General features: G+C 39.6%; 1 protein-coding gene across 5 annotated transcripts in view; it reads left to right on the forward strand.

Annotated features, from left to right (window-relative positions):
- The window catches only part of CSN7 (COP9 signalosome subunit 7), a 38,490-nt gene that overhangs the window by 10,121 nt on the left and 10,121 nt on the right, over positions 1-18,248 (forward strand). For 2 of the 5 annotated variants that reach the window (XM_080276704.1, XM_080276703.1), the window contains 4 exons: positions 1,117-1,167; positions 12,529-12,703; positions 13,911-14,166; positions 15,602-15,711. In XM_080276704.1, coding sequence (XP_080132830.1) covers positions 1,136-1,167; positions 12,529-12,703; positions 13,911-14,166; positions 15,602-15,711 — 573 coding nt within the window. In that variant the 5' untranslated portion in view covers positions 1,117-1,135. Of the gene's footprint in view, positions 1-1,069; positions 1,168-12,528; positions 12,704-13,910; positions 14,167-15,601; positions 15,712-18,248 lie in introns of all 5 variants that reach the window. The other 3 variants (XM_080276705.1, XM_080276706.1, XM_080276707.1) reach the window with 3 other exon arrangements.

Genomic DNA, 18,248 nt, shown 5'->3' on the forward strand with positions numbered 1-18,248 from the left:
AGGAGCAGCTGAGTTCCCTTGGATTCTGAAACAGTAATCAAGGAGAGTTAGTACTGTACACTGGCAACCAGATATATAACTTGGATCAGATGGCACTGCTTTGGCAGGCCATGCCAAGCAGCAGCTCTAGGCAAAGGAATGAAAGGCTGACAAGTTGCATATCACAAAGATGATTGCTGGTGTCAGTGATGTTTACAATAGACTTTGATGAATTTCTGTCCAAAGTAGAGCAATGACAGAGTTATTTTATAAGGCACAGCGGAACAAGAGCACAGAGGGGCAATAGCTGCCTCCACTAGCCTCAGATCTACCTGCACACCAATCCAATGTACTTTCCTACTTGAGTTACAGTAATGTTTGTTTTTTATTGTGTTTTTCAATCTTTGGCACATTATGACCTGTAGGAGTGACTCATGGAAGGGTCCAATCCATGTCATTTTTTGCATAGGCTTTCTGTCTCCCTTAACAGATTCCTATAATGCTGTTGAAGTTAATGATAAATTAGTTGCAATATAAGCAAGCTGACCATGAGTGTACTGAAACGTGTGTCAGTTATTACCTTTGCCAACGAGGTTATGTTTTGGCATGGTTTGTTTGTCTGTAAAACTTGAAAGGGGAATGGCTCTGCCGTGGCAGAGGTATGTGCTTTTGGTATTGTCTGGAATAAGTTTGTAACTAATATTAATCAAATAACAGTATAACGGATAAGTACCTACATACAGTTAAATACTTTATCATGGTCCCATTATCATCATTAGTGCTGATGTATATATATACCCTGCTGTGCGGGATATGGTCATATGTATTGGGGGTGTTGTGTTACTAACTATGGTACTGCATTGCTTATAGATGTGTCCAGTAATACAGATTAACTAAGTATTTGCTGCAAAGCAAACTGACACTCATTTGCAGTCCTTACCTATCACTGTATGGTAGTCATTTATAGTATATCCATACAAACAGTAGATTAGTACAGTACTGCTTTTACATTCTTTTAGGACAGATGGGTTCTGACTAATTATTTTGCCTGAATTATTTCAAACGCATCTAATTTTTTTGTGTTTTCCAGTTAGTGTCGTGTCTAATTTGTCCAACAATTAATTTGCCTCTCACTAGGACAGTCCTCACCACTACCATGAGTGCCGCCAACATGACTGCTGGAGACAAGTATGTTTGCATTTGTGTTCTGTTTTTACTTCATTTCATCATCTAATTTGTATGTGAATAAGCCTCAAATTCTTGCTTATTAATTTTTGTTAATTAAACACAGTTTTTATAGATCTGCTTAGTTTGTGGCTTTGCATGAGTCATATTAACATTACAGTATACTAGTACCTTGTCAGGAGCATGTAGATATAAGTAATTCTGTATGTTTACTTTGTTTGCTCTCAGAATACAGCACAAGTTGAACCTCAATTTAAGGAAAATGGATTTTCTAGAATTTGAGATGTAAGGACACTTTTAAAAATTATTTATTGGCACTATCTGAGTTTAGTGACAGATTTGACTGGCACTGATGGAGTTTAGCAGCCAAACAACCTCAGGCATAGTTAGGTGGCACTGTATTTACACAGATGTCTGCCACTGTAGCATATGTTTTTCAGAGTGAGGCCTAGATACCTGTTTCTTTCTCAGATTCTTACAATTTGGTTAGTTAACTTGCCAGACCATTGATTTTTGTCCATCCATCCATCCATCATCCAAAACTATGTCGCCCCATGAGGAGCATAGGAACCTGGGACTAGGCAAGTTGGTCCTGACATTTAAGAAGAGAGTGACCACCCTCGCTCATCCTTGAGTGGCATTACATGAGCAGTAAACCCCAACCGCCCCTTGGATATAAACCTACACAGTTAACATGCCAGACCATTGATTTTTGTGCTTGTGAATATGAAATACTGTATATAATTCTAGCAACATTTTACATTATGTTATCTAAATTCCCCCCCAGATGCAGTCATTCTAGCAACATTTCCAATTATTCTAACATTACAATGATCCTTCAGTTATTATGTATATTGATGCTGAACGTGGTGTGTGATAATGGAATTGCACGATAATGAATACATAGAACCTATAGGAGTTATCTTAATTGGTATGAGGTACCCCCAACTCAAACCTCAGTTTTCCCTTTTATGATATTTTAGACCCACTAAGTAAGTACTTAATGTTAACATATCTGATGCATCGATGGAGGGTCAACTCTATTCCCAGTAGTCAGTTGGATGATGGCACATGTCTGATCCTGAAGTTTCTGTTAAATGGAGGTTCAATCTGTAGTGTTATTGTGGGGTGATATGAAGGATTTGTTTTGTCGTCAGACATGATTGTTTACACAATAAAATCAGTTTGCAGACTTGAGAGTGAGCATATAAAAACTTGTGTATCATGCTTTATAAATATTGCACTAATATAGCTTGTATTATAAAACTGATGCAATCCAGGAGTGTCCATAGTACTGTAAAGATATTAAGTTGTTTAATATCATTTGTGTTTACAGTACCATGTCTGTAATATTGTGAGTTGTACAGTTATTGCCAGATGGTGTTTAGCTGTTTAATGGTAAGTCTAGATGCAAGATATTTTTGATCCCTGGCCCTTTACTCTTTTCCATGTGCATTCTTGGGCTTTCATCATACAGTATCATAAAAGGTTATGAAACTTGGGTTATTCCTTAACCCGTTAACTGCTCTATACAGCCTGGGTTGTTCCGAGTGCGACTGCTCAATACAGCCCTGGCTGCGCAGGTGAATTTTGAATATAGTGCCATGGTGACCAAGGCCGACCCATGCAAGCATGTTTGAGCCTTCAAAACCGAAACTGAAAAAGAAAACGAAAACCATACATTCCAATAGGGAATCAGACACTTCGATGTTCATCCATGGCTTTACCAAGGTAAATATTGGGCTAATTGTTACTACAGTATATACTTTGGCATGTGTTCTCTCAATTCCTAAGAAAAAATTTGGCCTTTGGGAAATTTCATTTTTACCCCTATGTCTGCGCATCACGGACACCTCCAAAAAACTGCCATAGGCAGTTAACGGGTTAATATATTTATTATGACAGTAATGTCAGAGTTCCAACAACATAATCATATTTATTAATATAGTGTTACTAAGAAAAGCTTTAAAACCCAGTTTGGGCTTTAAAGTTTTACTAAGTAACGCTGTTTTAATAAATATGATTATGTTCTTGGAACTCTGACATTAGTCATGATAAACATATTAAGGAACAACCCAGGTTTTGTTACCCAAAATTTTGCTAATGGAATGACAGGTGTATTTGTGAAATAACAAAAACTACAAAACAGGATTTTGCTTACCTTGAAGCCCATTCAGAGAGATATATCTGAAAACTTCAGCAGCCCTTGGCAACACATTTCCATATGGCAAGAATGTAGAAAGTTGCCCTTCTCTTCTGAAAGGTTCTTCTCTTCCTGCATGATAAGTTAAAGAAAATGGACATTTGGCTAACACTTTGTGCAAAACATGGTATTTCAGATTTATTACCCATCCTTGCCCCAGAGGGGCTTGGGGACGGGTATTGTTTTCACTTGGTTTGTCTGTCTGTCAGTCTGTCTGTCTGTCTGTTAACACCTTTCCGTGAAAATTACTGGTGCGATTTTAAGAAATAGTACAGGGATGGTGGGCTATGACCGTCCGATCATGTGATTAAATTCTGGGTACAATTGGGCCAAAGCCCAGGCTGTAGGCCCAAAAAATGTAAAAAGAAAACAAAATTGTTTTTTTCACCAAAACTTCTTTCAAATTCATGATATCAACGTGAGACCAAAATCTAATGGTACATCTTTCAAATCTGCATCCTATAGCATGCCTCATTATGTCATGGGGGTCAGTGTCAGGTGGGTCACTCCTAAAATTTCAAATGGGCATAAAATTGTCAATTTTTACCTGATTTACTCCAGATTTGTTATGTGACATCTTTGACTAGATATCCTGTTGTGTTAATACGTCAGCACTAAAATGACTGCCGGGGATGGGTTTGCTTTGCCTTGGCACCATTTCACGTTTGTATTAGGATTTATAATGCAGACTCAGGTCCATTGCAACCTTTTTTAGGTGCAAGTACAATATTGTAAATGCTACGTTAGTTCATGGCTATTTTTTCAGGGGGATTGTAATAGGAGCAGTTGCCTTGGGCCCATCACCACTGGAGATCCACATAGAGCCATCAACTTACCCCAAGAGCCAGGATAGCCTCAGACATAAATAATAAAATCTCATTTCCTAAATAGTGCATACTATAAGTATTCTGTACGTACCATCCCTCTCCCCACACTTTAGTTTAGAGCTGGGATAGGTTTGCTCTGGGTCGAGAATGTGCCTTATGTTAACTGCTTGCAGTTCAGTGATGTACAGTACAGTACTATGTTTTATTCATAGATATTTAGCATTGTAGACAGAATATACACGTGCCTTGGCCTTTGTGACCCATATGTTTTTTTTTCAGATTGCATTTGATGTAATTTATGTGATGGACTAAATGCTGTATGTAGCATACCACAGTTAATCCAGGTGCAGATTTGTAGTAGACTCTTGGCTATAGACTGGATAGCCTGTTCCTCAAGTTAGTCCATTATGTATATAATTTTTCTCGCACAACTAAACTATTGCAAAAACGTGTTCTTTTTTTTTTTCTTCTTCTTTTTTTTTTTTTATGTGCATTGTCATGGCAGATCCTATGCTGTAGTATTGGGAGTCTTTCTTATCTCAGAAAAAACAGCCAGAAGGGCAGTATTGAAATGGAAAACTCAGGTCATTCAGAAATAATGATTAGTACACCCTCTTTTTCTTCATTATACAGTATATGTGCAGTAGTTTATATTTATATTCTGGTTGTAATATACAGGGCTGCAAATGTTTTCAGTTTATTTTGTAAACATAGGTGTATTTTCCAGTTACAGTCATGGATGATTACTATTACCAAATATCATTTTTCCTTACATATTTGGTGTTATATTTTTGATGGGAATTGAACAGCCATTATAGCTTAATCCTTCCCAAGTTTATACAAGAAAAATCACAATATGTTTTTTTTTTTTCCTGCTCTGAATGTCAAGGCATAGATTTAACAGTCCATTCTTTAAAGCCCAGCAGTCCATCTACATGCTGCATACCTTCACATTCAGTTATGATGGTTTGACTGTAGCAGAATATTTGTTGAGTTTCTCCTTCATTGTTGCCAGCAGCTACTTAAATTAATGCATTTTTTCACTTGCTGCATTTTTGTAAAACACATTTGCCCAAGACATATATAACATCTAAAGAAAATTCCGTGCTTTATAATTTGCGTTGTTTTATACTGTTTGTGACTCAGGTAATATCAGCACCAGGAGGTGCATATATGTTGCCTTTTTTTTTCAGTATCTCTTGGTACTTCTTTCCATACTCAGTGATCATACGAAATTTTTTCTATACCTGTTGATGTCGCTTTCTTCAGTTATAATATCAGCATTTTTCTCTTCACTGTTGTTATTTATCAACATTGATTCAGATCCAGTCATAAGAGAAATAAGTTGTTTTCATACTCCAGCATGGATTGTATTAATCTTTGAGTTTTCATTGGGCTTTGGGCAATGATGTAGGGATCAGAAAGGTGTTCAGTGAAACTGAAGAAAATACAAGTGTGTGAGACTGATAGGAGGCAGGGGTAGGGGAGAAGGGGTGTTGATTAGCATTGGATGGAAGGGATTACCACTGTAGAAGGAGGCAGTGAATGTCCTAAAAGGAGAAGGATCACTGGCAGGGGGAGGGGGAGGGGAGAACGAGTGAGGTGATGACTTAGGAAGGTGAGATATAGTGGGTGAATATCCTTATATTGCATTTATTTATTTGTTTATTTGTTGTGTTTTGATCACTAATTGTAACAGATAAGTTTCTTTATGAAGAGTTGAGTTTTTCTGCCTCAAGGTAGCTGTTTTAGCATCCAGGCCAGCATTTTGCTCATTATAATTTTTTTAGAGTTTTTCAGTTTGCAGAAGTGACAAATGGTAGAGAATCCTCACTGTCAGTGGTTTAGAAGCCTTGGTAAACATCTTACTACACTCCTGAGTACTTAAACCTTGTTGCAGGGTCCATTGCAGTGAAATTATTATGAACTAGCTAAAATAAAATAAATTGGTTCTTAGCTGCATCGGATATGTGCAGTGAAGGCAACCTGGTTTAACCACAGGGAGCAAATTGAGGCTGGGTTAGGTCTTGAGAGTGTGAGAGATGTCAGAACTCTTTAATTAATAGGCAGAATTGATTAAGATTAATAGCTTCCAGTCATATCTCCGTTATGTAGGGAGCTGTTGCCTCTCCTGACATTGAGAGGGCTCTCCTTCCGTGCTAAGGGATCTTTGTATGCGGTATGTGTTAGGTGTGTAATGCTGTATGGCAGTGAGACCTGGGCAGTAAAGGAAGAGGATATTCACAGGCTCAGATGTACAGAAATGGCAACGATTAGGTGGATGTGAAGTGCGTCCCTGAGTGAGAGGCCTGGGGGGGCTAGGTTTACGATGGAAGAGTTGAGATGTAGGATGGGACTGAAGTGTATTGGTGGTGTGATAAAGAGAGGTAGAGTGAGATGATTTGGGCATGTGGAGAGGAGGGGGATTGATAACTGGGTGCAGAAAGTGTGAGGTGTTAATGCTGGGGGGTTGGGTAGTGAGAGGTAGACAGAAAAAGACCTGGGATGAGGTCAGTGAGTGTGACCTCAGGGATAAGGGATTGAATAGGGAGGTTGCCAGAGATTGGGCAACATGGAGAGCCGCCATTAGGTGACCAAGGCCAATGCATGCAAGCATGTTGGAGCCTTCAAAAACTAAACAAAACGATTCAAACTTACTCTGCAAGTACAGTACTGTCATCAGCCCTAGATATCATCACTTGTTTTTTCCGTGTTTACTCTCAAACTCTTGTACCCCATTCCATCTCTTTGCTTCCAGAATAATTCCTCTGCCTCCCTTTCATTGTGTGTGATCAACATCAGTTCATCATCATACAACATCTCTCACAGGAGTTCAGTTCTGAAGTCTTATGAGAGAGCTTCAAGCACCATGATAAACAATAAAGGACCTAAAACTGACCCCCTGATGTATGCCAGCATTCACAGAAAACTCATCACTCAAACCTCTGTTTACTTTCACATGGGTGTGAGCACCCTTGTGCATTGTCATAACCACTCTAACCACCCACTTCTTGACTTCAAGTCTTCTCATTGCCCACTTCATCACCTCCATAGAAACTCTGTCAAAAGAAAAAAAAAAAAAAATGCACAGTTCCCTCTTCCTTCCTGTATATTTTTCTTGAAGCTGTCAGGCAATGAATATTGCATTAGTGGTCCCTTAGCCTGGCATAAACCTATACTGCATCTCATCAATATTCATTCTTTTCCATATACCTTCAAGGACTCGATCCATTACCTTTATTGTCTGATCCAAAAGTTTTATGCCTCTTCTTTAGCTTTGTATTCTCTGTTCTTAATATTGTCTTACATTTTTTTTTTTTTTTTTTTTTTTTTTTTTTTTTTGGTGTATTGAATGCAGTGGTACAACTTTTGTTCAAAGATGTGGATTGATAATGTTTTTTCAGGAGTATGAGTATTGAGTTTTGGAGGGGTCATGTCCCAAATAATTTTTTCCTGTAAGTTATTAACTTTGCCTCATAATTTCTGCTTACATGTAGTTCTTCATCCCCCAAATTGCAAGAGAGATTTTTCATTGTACCTCCAAGCTCTCATTTTACTTAACAGTTGAGTGAAAACTGAAAAAAATGGCAATATTTTAATGAAAATGCAAGTACTTCAAGACATATGAGAAAATTTGAGTTATTGTAATTGTTGTTGTGGCCCCAGGCACATCAGAACATAAACTTAGTGGCTTGCAAACTGAAATAGCCTTTCTCCTTCAGTTCACTGTCCTCCTTTAGAGAAATTAGAAATTTGAGGGGCATTTGTATAACCAGGCAGCAGAGCTACCTGGCTATATCAGTGCCATCTTGTGAAAGTACCCCAGGTATTCTCAATGGTGAAAAGGTCTTTCATGAGGCTGTTCAGAAAAATACGTGAGAATTGATGTCAGCCACTTACAAGAAGAAAAAATCTGATGACTCTTCCACATGGAAAGCTGCATACAGTTGTATGATCATTATAAAATATAAGTATATTAAATATATTATGGCAAAAGTAACAACAAAGAAGAAAGTTTTGGCATGGTGGGATGAAAAGGTTAAGAGAGCAGTGGAGGAAAACAGGAAGAAGTGGCTAGAGTGGTTACAGGGTAGGGGTTCCATTGAAATATGAACTGAATATATTGAGACCAAGAAGCATAAAGAGACTAGTGAAGGGGAAAAAGAAGGAGGTAAATGATGATCTAGGAAGAAAAATGAATGCAAATTACCCTGAAAATAGGAAGCTATTCTGGAAAGAGGTGCAAAAATGTAGAAGTGACTGCAGAAAGAAATGGAAAAGTGTGAAGGATGTAAGTGATAAATTATTAACTCATGGGGACGAAGTAAGGACCAGATGGAAAGAATATTTTTAAAGCCTGGCAAATGGGAATAGAGAGACCAGAGCCGCTGTAAACATGATTGGTTTTGGGGGTGTGCAGAGAAGGAATGAAGTGCCAGGAAACGTGGCACTCGCACATGTGAAGAGTGCTGTGAAGTGGCTGAAAAACAGGAAAGCAGCTGGGGTTGATGAGATTTATGCAGAGATGATGAAGTGTTGTGGAAAGAGGGGAATTAAGTGCTTGTTGGAGATATGTAAGAATGCATGGATGAGTGAAACTGTGCCAGCAGAGTGGAAAAAGGCTGTAATTGTATCCCTGTACAAAAATAAAGGTGAGCGAAGTGAGTGCAAGAGTTATCGTGGCATAATTTTTTTGAGTGTTGTAGGGAAGGTGTATGGAATAATTATTATAGAGAAAGAGAGATATCAGATGTCATAGTGAGTGATGAACTGGATGGCATTAGGAGTGGCAGAGGATGTATGGATCAAATATTTGCAGTGAGACATAGTGGAGAAGGCTTGTGAGAAGGACTATAAGGTGTTTATGGCATTTATGGATCTGGAAAAAACATATGACAAAGTAGACAGAGAAGGATTGTGGAAGGTTTTGTGCACGTATGGTGTAGATGGTAAGCTGCTAGGTGCCGTCAAGAGTTTTTATGATGGTAGTGAGGCATGTGTAATGGTAAATGGGCATCTAAGTGAATGGTTCATGATCAGTGTGGGTGTGCGACAAGGTTGTGTGTTGTCCCTGTGGCTGTTGAATATATACATGAATGGGGTGATGAGAGAAGTAAAAACACGAGTAATGGAGAGAGGGATGACGTTGGTAATGAATGTTGATGGATGGAATATCTCAAATTTGTTGTATGCTGATGATGCAGTGCAACTTGGAAATATCAAACAAGAACATGGTGGAGTGGTAGGTGGGGGCACTCAGCATCCATTCACTCGATGTGGTGTTGCTCTCGGGTGTCTTCCCTCTCCCCTCCTCCATGGAGTGGTTGGTGGGGACGCTCATCATCCACTCACTCGATGTAGTGCTGCTCTCGGGTGTCTGCCCTTTCCTCTCCTCCATCCTTCTTTCCTTCCATTCTCTTCTGTCTTTCTTTCCTTCATTCTTTCCTCATCCTTCTGCCTGCGGGTGACTTTACACTCCCACTGCTGTCTTTCTTTCCTTCATTCTTTCCTCTTCCTTCTGCCTGTGGGTGACTCTGCACTTAGTGACAAGCCAAATGGTTTCCTGTACACCAGGAAACCATTTACTATGCTGGGTGGTAACCATATAACCAAAGTTTGGTGCCTGGTGGTTTAGTGAGTAATTACGGCGCTCCAGTCGGATTGATCCGGTGAAGGTTTATATCCAATCGGTGATTGGGATTTATTGCTCATTCAATGCCACTCACGGATGAGTGAGGCTGGTCACTCTCATATTAAGTGCCAGGACCAACTTGCCCAACTCTGGGCTGCTGCACTCTTCATGGCGCAATGTAGAATTGGATGATGAATGAATGAATGAATGAATTTGGTGGACTAGTGCAGAGTTTTGCTGATGTCTGTGAGCATTGTGCTTTGAGAGTAAATGTAGCAAAGAGTAAAGTGATGGTAATCAAGAGAGAAGGTGACTCCCAGTGTGATGTTATAGTGAATGGAGAGAGACTGGAATTGGTGAGAGAGTTCAAATACCTGGGTACAGTAGCAGAAAAGAGAGGAAAATGTGCAAAAGAAGTAGAAAGTAGAGTGACACAAGGAAAGAAAGTAGCTGCAGCTATGAAGGCCTTGATAAGAAAGAGAGGCTTGAGTGATGCAGCTGCACGAGGCTTACATGAAGGAGTGTTAGTGCTAACTTTAACATATGGGTGTCAGTATGGTATGGCATGAAAATGAAAAGTCAAGTGAGAGAAGTGGAGATGGGACTGCTGAGGAATTTATGTGGGGTACAGAGAGTGGATAGAATACACAATAATGTGATTCGCGAAAGATGCGGAGTGAGGAAGTCCGTGGACACCAGAATAGAAGAGAGTGTACTGAGATGGTATGGTCATGTGGAGAGAATGGATAACAATAGAGTGGTGAAAAGGTATATCTGAGCAAATTTGAAGGAGGAAGAAGGTGAGGTAGGCCAAGGAGAAGGTGGAGGGATATGGTGGATGAGTGTGCGAGGAAGATATGTATGGTAGTCAATGAGGCTAGGGGACTGACAAGAGATCGAGCTGGGTGTACGAAGGTTGTGAGAAGATGTGCCTGATCAAGGATTTGGCACCCCTTTTTCATGTGACAGCATTCGGATTGAGTCTGTCAGATACGTTTAAGTGAAGCTGCAGAATGTGGTGAAAGTTTTATGGCATATCAGATAGAGCCAGGATTCTGGGGGCTTGAATGATGAGTGAATGGAAGTGTGGCCCATTGGATTGGGCAAACTTGGGCTGTCTGGACATTGCTACTCCTCACTCTCCCCTAGGGTGGGAAAGGAGGTCCAGATGATGATGATGATTGTCACTTTACATGTTAACTAGCGTTGATGAGATACATTCTCATCAAAGCTTGCAAGCAGGTAAACTCTGACAATTTATATGTTGTATTTATGTTTTGCAGTGCTCAAACATTGGATTTTTTTTTTTCCTTTTTCTTTTTAGGTGAGGGCGCCTTTGTGGTAGGTGGGGGTGCCTACCATCCACTCACTTGATGTAGTGCTGCTTTGGGTGTCTGCCCTTTCCTCTCTTCCATCCTTCCTCTTCTGTCTTTCTTTCCTCCATTCTTTCCTCTTTCTTCTGCCTACAGGTGACTTTACACCTCCTCTTCTGTCGTTCTTTCCTTCATTCTTTCCTCTTCCTTCTGCTTGTGGTGATTCTACACTGAGTGACAAGCCAAATGGTTTCCTGTACACCAGGAAACCATTTACTACAATGAGTGGCACCCATATCCTGTAACCAAATTATGGCGCCTGGTGGTTTAGTGGATAATTAAGGTGCTCCGGTCGGACTGAGCCTGTGTAGGTTTATATCCAAGGGGTGGTTGGGGTTTACTGCTCACATAATGCCACTCAGGGATGAGTGAGGCTGGGCACTCTCATCTTAAAGGTCAGGAGCAAATTGCCTAGACCCGGGTTCCTGTGTTCCTTATGGGGCGAGATAGGATTGGATGATGAATGGATGGTTGGATTTTTTTTTTTTTTTTTATTGGCTGACACCTGTTCTCACACATTTTTCTGACATCAAATTATACTCATTCTGTAATAGGCTGTAGAAGTTTGTCTGTCTTACTCAAGCACTGGATGGTTCATTGTGATATTTCATCGTTAATGAAATTACATGATTATACTTCTTTGCTGTAGATACAAAATGATTGCATACTATTATGAGAAGTATTTGGTGCAGCAGTAACACCTTAGATGGTAGTAATAGTCTGAAAAATTCTTCACATTCCATGGTATTTGGATGTAAAATGGAACTTTAAGCAGATCTGGCAAGTTAAGGTAGACCTGTCTCAGATATGATAGACTCTAGTTTGCTGTCATGCTTATCTGTTATTGTACATCAACTTACAGTATACACAGTATAGCATGACACACCCATGGCAGTCACCATCATTCCAGTACAGGTTTATTGTACAGTCAGGCTGGCAAGGTTAGTTGTGTTCAAGAACTTGGGCTTCTTATATTGTGTTATGTTTTATCAGTGAGAATGTAGTAAATGTTGAACTCCATAGCTTGCCAAATGCCTTAACTTTTAGCTTCTTCCATCCTGTGTTGATTTAGCCATATTCAGCCCTACAGACTCCAGAAAATATAGGATTTTTTTTTTTTTTTTTTTTTTAATACAGTTCTGTTATTGCATCTGAAGTTTTCAGTTTTAGTGGAAATTTATTAATTGTTTTTATTCAGTACATATGTATTTATCTGATTTTTATTTTACTTCTCATTATATTCTCCACCATTGTTAATGTACAGTACTGTATCGTTGTAATGCCCAGCTCTTGCACTGTTAAGTATGTCAATGACAGTGTCACCCACAGCTTTGAGAACAAGGGGATGGGAGAGAAGGCTTCACAGGCCAACCCTATGGAGCAATACCTCATCCTAGCCAAAGGGGCCAAAGGGGCAGCAGCTGTGCAGCTTGTGAAGCAGGTGCTTGAAGCACCAGAGGTCTATGTATTTGGGGAACTTCTAGATATGTCCAACATTACCGCTGTAAGTTAGCAGGATTGCTGTAAGTTAGCTGCAGCTGAGTACAGATGTATTTTTTAATTATCATGCATCTTCATTTCAAAGTTGTAGAGGGTTATCCACTACTCTGAGGCTCTAGGAAAATGACAGAATGTCCATTATTAACTAACAGATTTATATGAAACTCCATCAGTACAAACTTCAGTCTGTGTCACTGATTTAGCACATTCCTGAAATTCTCCAACATTTTAATTTCATGAGACACATTCTGGAAATTAAATGTTGCTTATCCACAAGCACAGTACTGAGTGGGCATCTGTTGGTCAAGTGTGTTGATCCAGTGATTAGGCCTTACTGGATAACTGTCTGCACATAAAGGGTTTAATAACAAGCCACACACACCAGAAGAGCTTAAAGAAAACATTATTAGGGAGAATGGAGCATCCCAGTGGTTAAGTTGCACCGAAAATTGCAAGTTTGGAACTCCGGGATCATTTATATTTCAGTACTGAAGGGGATTGCTTTGAAACTTGGTGTGACTGTGGATAAATTGTATTTGAATGAAGGGATTAAGTACCAAAGTACCAAACTCCTGTTAGATTGGTTAATTGACAGGGAAAATGTTGACATTATTCTTGGCCCTCAGAGCTGTAAATTACCATATACCAAACAGTTAGAACATACACACACAAAAAAAAATTAGTTGAAAGTATCCATATGCCGTAAGTTGCTGATATGTTTTCTTTCCAGTCAACATCTTATTAATTGATGTATATTTGCTTTTTTTTCCAGCCATCTCATTTTTGTTTTTTTAATGGTGTGCTTTTCTTCACCTGTCTCCTGAAGGAACAACTGTTGCTGCTCCCAGCCTTTAGTTCCATCATTTTGCATTAAGAAGAAAAAAAAAACATCAAAAACAACTCAGAGAGGTTGGAGAATGGGTAGACCCTTCTTATATTGATTATAGGGATGTGATGAGCCCGCTTCCCAATGCTGTGTTGTTGTCAGCTTCATAACTCTTCAGTTCAGGAGAGATGGCAATAGTACCTTGAACATCCTTTCTTCTCCAGGTCATATCTCATAGAGTCAAATAGTCTTTCTCAGGATCTGCCCATCTTCTGTTTACATTGAAAATGAGGAAGGAATGTGGTGACATATCTTCGTTTTCTTTGCAACCCTAATAGGATACCAGTATCAGACCTTTTTACTAACAAATCTTGTTTCTTGGCAGCTCAAAAACAATGCCCAGCATGCACCATATTACGAACTACTGCAGTTGTTTGCGTACGGAGTGTACGGTGACTATGTACGTGAATCAGCCAAGTTTCCCCAGCTTACACCTGCCATGCTGACTAAGCTAAGGCACCTCACTATTGTTTCCATGGCAACTGGGCAGAAAAGCATCCCACTGCCGACCCTTGGAAACCAGCTTGGTCTTTCCTCCACAAGAGAACTAGAAGATCTCATCATTGAAGCAATGTACACAGGTTAGTACACTGAATAGGTGCATACAGTATTGAAGGTATTGTATCTGCAGATTGAAGGCAGTAGTGTTCATGAGCATATTATTTCTTTTGTAGAGCAGTAACAGATTGATTCCCAAGGAAGTGGGCAATCATGAATTAGTGTGAAAGGATAAGGTATGTAGAGCATCAGTAGAGAGATTAGGCTCATTTTTACTAAAGCCTGTTTGATCTCTTCTGAGAAGAAAAGATCCTTAAGTTTTTGGAAGCTGACATCTGATTGCTTGTCAGAGTGCATTCATTAGTAATGATATACAGTATTTTAAGTATTTTTTTATTATAAGGGTTATAGTAATTGTTTCTGACAAGAAGATTACTCATACGGAATATACTGTATATACAGTAGACGTTCATGTTAGTGAACCTTAGTAGACCGGATATTGGATTTAATGGACATTACAAAGGCCATCGAATATCCATTGGCCATAATGAACAGTGTCTGTTGAATGGGATGCAGTGGGTCAAGTAAATGTGTTCCCTACCTATTTGATTCCAACCTGTCCTGAAACTGTCCTTTCCTCATTGCATTTGCTTAGTTGTAATGTCGGACTATAGTTATGCTGTGCTAGTCATGAAGAAGTGCTATGACAAGGATGTGAAATGAGCTGCTATTGTACTCATCTATTTTCATACTGTACATACACTTGAGATCTCACCTCATGGGGGGACCATCAGATATGATGTATTATCAGCTTTATTTGATCTGGCTTCCCCCCTAATTAGTCCGTTATAGTGAGGGTCTGCTTTATACTTCATTGTATAGAGAGAGAAACAGACAGACAGAGACTGAGGGAGTGTTATTTGCTTAGAGTACCGATAACTGAAAAACAAGACCTTACAAAGTCTATTTGGTGGCTTAGATATGTGTGAAATTTTTAGTTGTGCCGAATCAACGCTTTTGGACAAAGTTTTACGAGTTCCTTGATTTATTCCCACAGTATGGTAAATTATATGTCATTAATGCAACCTTAAGTTGATTTGGCAGGAGAACATGTCACATGTATCTAGGCCACCAGATAGACTTTGTAAGGCTTCATTTTTAAATTAATCTATGCAAATATTTACTGTATATATATTTTTTACTTGAGTAATCTTATCATCAGAAATGGTTATTATAACCCATATAATAAACATTATTTTAAATAAGAAATAATTAATGAATCCATACAGACAACCAGTTAGCTGTCAGCTTTCGAAAGCTTAAAGCTCTTCTCTTGTCAGAAGAGACTGAATAGGCTTTGGCATAAACTGTATCAATACAGCCTCTGCTGTACATTCTGATTGCTTAACAGTGAACAGTAGCATGCTGTGTGAAAAATGTTCTTCGGTTGATAGTGTAAGATTGTTAGAAGGACAGGAATATTTGCAATCTAATATTCATTTCCCAATTGTGTTACAGATATCATCCATGGCAAGTTAGATCAGAAGAATGGCATCTTGGAGCTAGACCATGCCATTGGCCGAGACATCAAACCAGAAGATTTACCAGATATTGTTGCAACTCTGCAGGTTAGTTAAAATGTTTAATTGTTTTCTCATTGTGTCACTCTAGGCTCTTTTTCTCGTAGGGTTGTCAAGAATATATAATTTGTATTTTATGGATAACTGAAGATTTTAATGTTCCTTTCAAGAGGAAGTGTGCCCCCCCCCCCTTTTTTTTTTTTTTTTTTTTTTTTTTTTTTTTACATGTTGCATGTGATTATCTCATATAAGCAGGATTTTGACCAATGCACCATGAAGTTTCTCGTAGGAGCAGCAGCGTCACAATTTTTATGTACAGGAATCCCTCCAGTATCAGATGTAATAGAGCCAGAGGCATCTGTGGGTAGTGGCTCCATCCGGTTAGTGGACTTCTCCCGTGGTCCCCATTTGTACCCAACCTAACTTTGAAAGCCAGCGTAAAAGGCCACTACAGTACATCATTTAGCACTTGTTCCTGTTGTTTAACCCGCCCCGTACTGACTGCTTTATTACCCAACCCACCCCCAAAACCTGACAACAATTCCCCCCCCCCCCCAAACCTCCACTTTTTATGAGAAACATTGAGAATTCATAGAGAAATCATTCACCTGAGGTTTTAAATACCACTACAGGTAAGAGTACCCTTACCTGGCTAAGTTTTCAATGGCGTCTGGCTCCTGAGATAACGAGTTCAATGTGAGGGGTAACTATTTCTGTGTAGTACAAGAGTATATTGGTTTTTCACACAGTAATATAGGCGATATAAGCATTATTTCACTCACCAAACTCCACCTTTTTTGGTGACATTACCTGCTCATCATTTCTTGTCTCCATGTAAATTTTGTCCTCCACATTGTCATCGATTGGGGAATTACTCTCGCCTTGAATTTCGTACCGTGGTGCGACATATCTTTACTGGCCAGGTCACTAGTAACAGGTGAGTTGCTGAGACAATGGCGTGCGGGAGGGGGGGGGGGAAACGAGGAGTAAGGCATTTCCCCGCCTGGCATTGGGTAGAGGAAGGTGTTCCGTGTATACGTACCAAAAATCACGCGCGAAATATGAAAAATGTGCAAATGGTGGACCTTGCAATTGCAAAACATACACCGTGCATTATGGGAACTGAGTGTGAAAAAAAGTTGCAATGTGCATCATATGTCGTGGGTACGAGGCGGGTTAATACCACTCATTTTGGTCAAGCAGACCTATAAACCACAGCCAAACAATTACCATGGTCTAACAAACTCATCAGCCACAGACAAGCAATCACCACTGCAGGGCCATACCCTGCTGTGGCATGAAAAAAGTGAAAAAAATGGCTACACAAGAAAAATGCAGTGGGCACACAAAACATAATGGTAAAGTGGAATAAAATCATGGTAAGATAGAATAATATCATGGTACAGTACAGTGAGCTAGAATAAAATTAGTGTCAGCACCCACAATTTGACTATCCTGCATTAGTCTAACTGAGGATCTCCTGCTTCTAAAGAGTCAGTACTACCCTCTTCCTTTTCCTTGGTGAAGTGGGCATCATCACACACCCTAGGAAGTGGCATGCAAGGAATAGCAAGGCATGAAGCAGGTAGGGAACCACCATGAAAGCTACCACGTGTGCCACCGTAACAACAGTCTGGGAAGAGCTGCTTACTGCACAAGCAACGTGCAGGAACTGAAAACAAGCAATGGGGGTGTCTGGCAGATTTAGGGTAAACAAACCAGTCCTACAAGGCGGCACCACAGGGCTATTCTCGCCCGTCTGGACAGAAATCTCTCGAGCGACCATAATTTCAAAACAGACTCAAGCATTTTGTCCAGATATGGGGAAAAAATATATGAATAATGGTTTGGAACAGCCAGGTCACAGCATCCAGGTAATGGATGGTCTGGGTAATGGCCTTGCTGATAATCAAGAGATTACTGTAATACTAGGCTAGCTGTTATCTCTCATCCCTACCCACAAGGTTGAGCCCAGAAACAAAGGAAAAGTGGCTACTATGAACTATATTCATGCTCTCGTTGATTCAGTTGCCATGGCTTTAGTAACTGAGGAAGGCTCAAACCTGTCTTGAAAAAACTGTTCTTGATGCTAAACTCAAATGCAGGGCTGACATTGTCTAGTAAAAGAGAGGCATAGATGAAATTATCAGACATAACACGTCACACTAAAGTTATTTATTTATTTATTTATTTATTTATTTTGACTAGCTGTCAACTCACTCACGCTTTGACAGGAATGAGTCAAGCTTTTGTAGTCGTCAGTTTCTTGGCAACTGAGAAATTTTTGACCACAAGAACCCTGTAAATATGTCAAGTTGAGAGAAAATACATGGGTTCTTCACAAAGTTCTCAGTCTCACCCAAAAAGAATCACAAGATAAAAGCTGTTTTTTGAACATTTCTCAACTTAGTCTCCCCCAAGTTCAGTGCACTTCGTCCATGGACATTCAAGCAATGCTATCCTGCCGCAGAAGAAGGTTGCATCTTGAGCCTCCAGATACACATTAACAGCATTAGTGACTTCATCATCACTCCAAAAACAGTGTCCCCTGCAGAGGGGATTTCAGTTTTTTAAAGCTGTGCCCA

The sequence above is a fragment of the Coenobita brevimanus genome, chromosome 66 (genome assembly GCF_032717465.1).
Source record: "Coenobita brevimanus isolate Jiangsu-jjx chromosome 66, ASM3271746v2, whole genome shotgun sequence".
Lineage (NCBI taxonomy): Eukaryota > Metazoa > Arthropoda > Malacostraca > Decapoda > Coenobitidae > Coenobita > Coenobita brevimanus.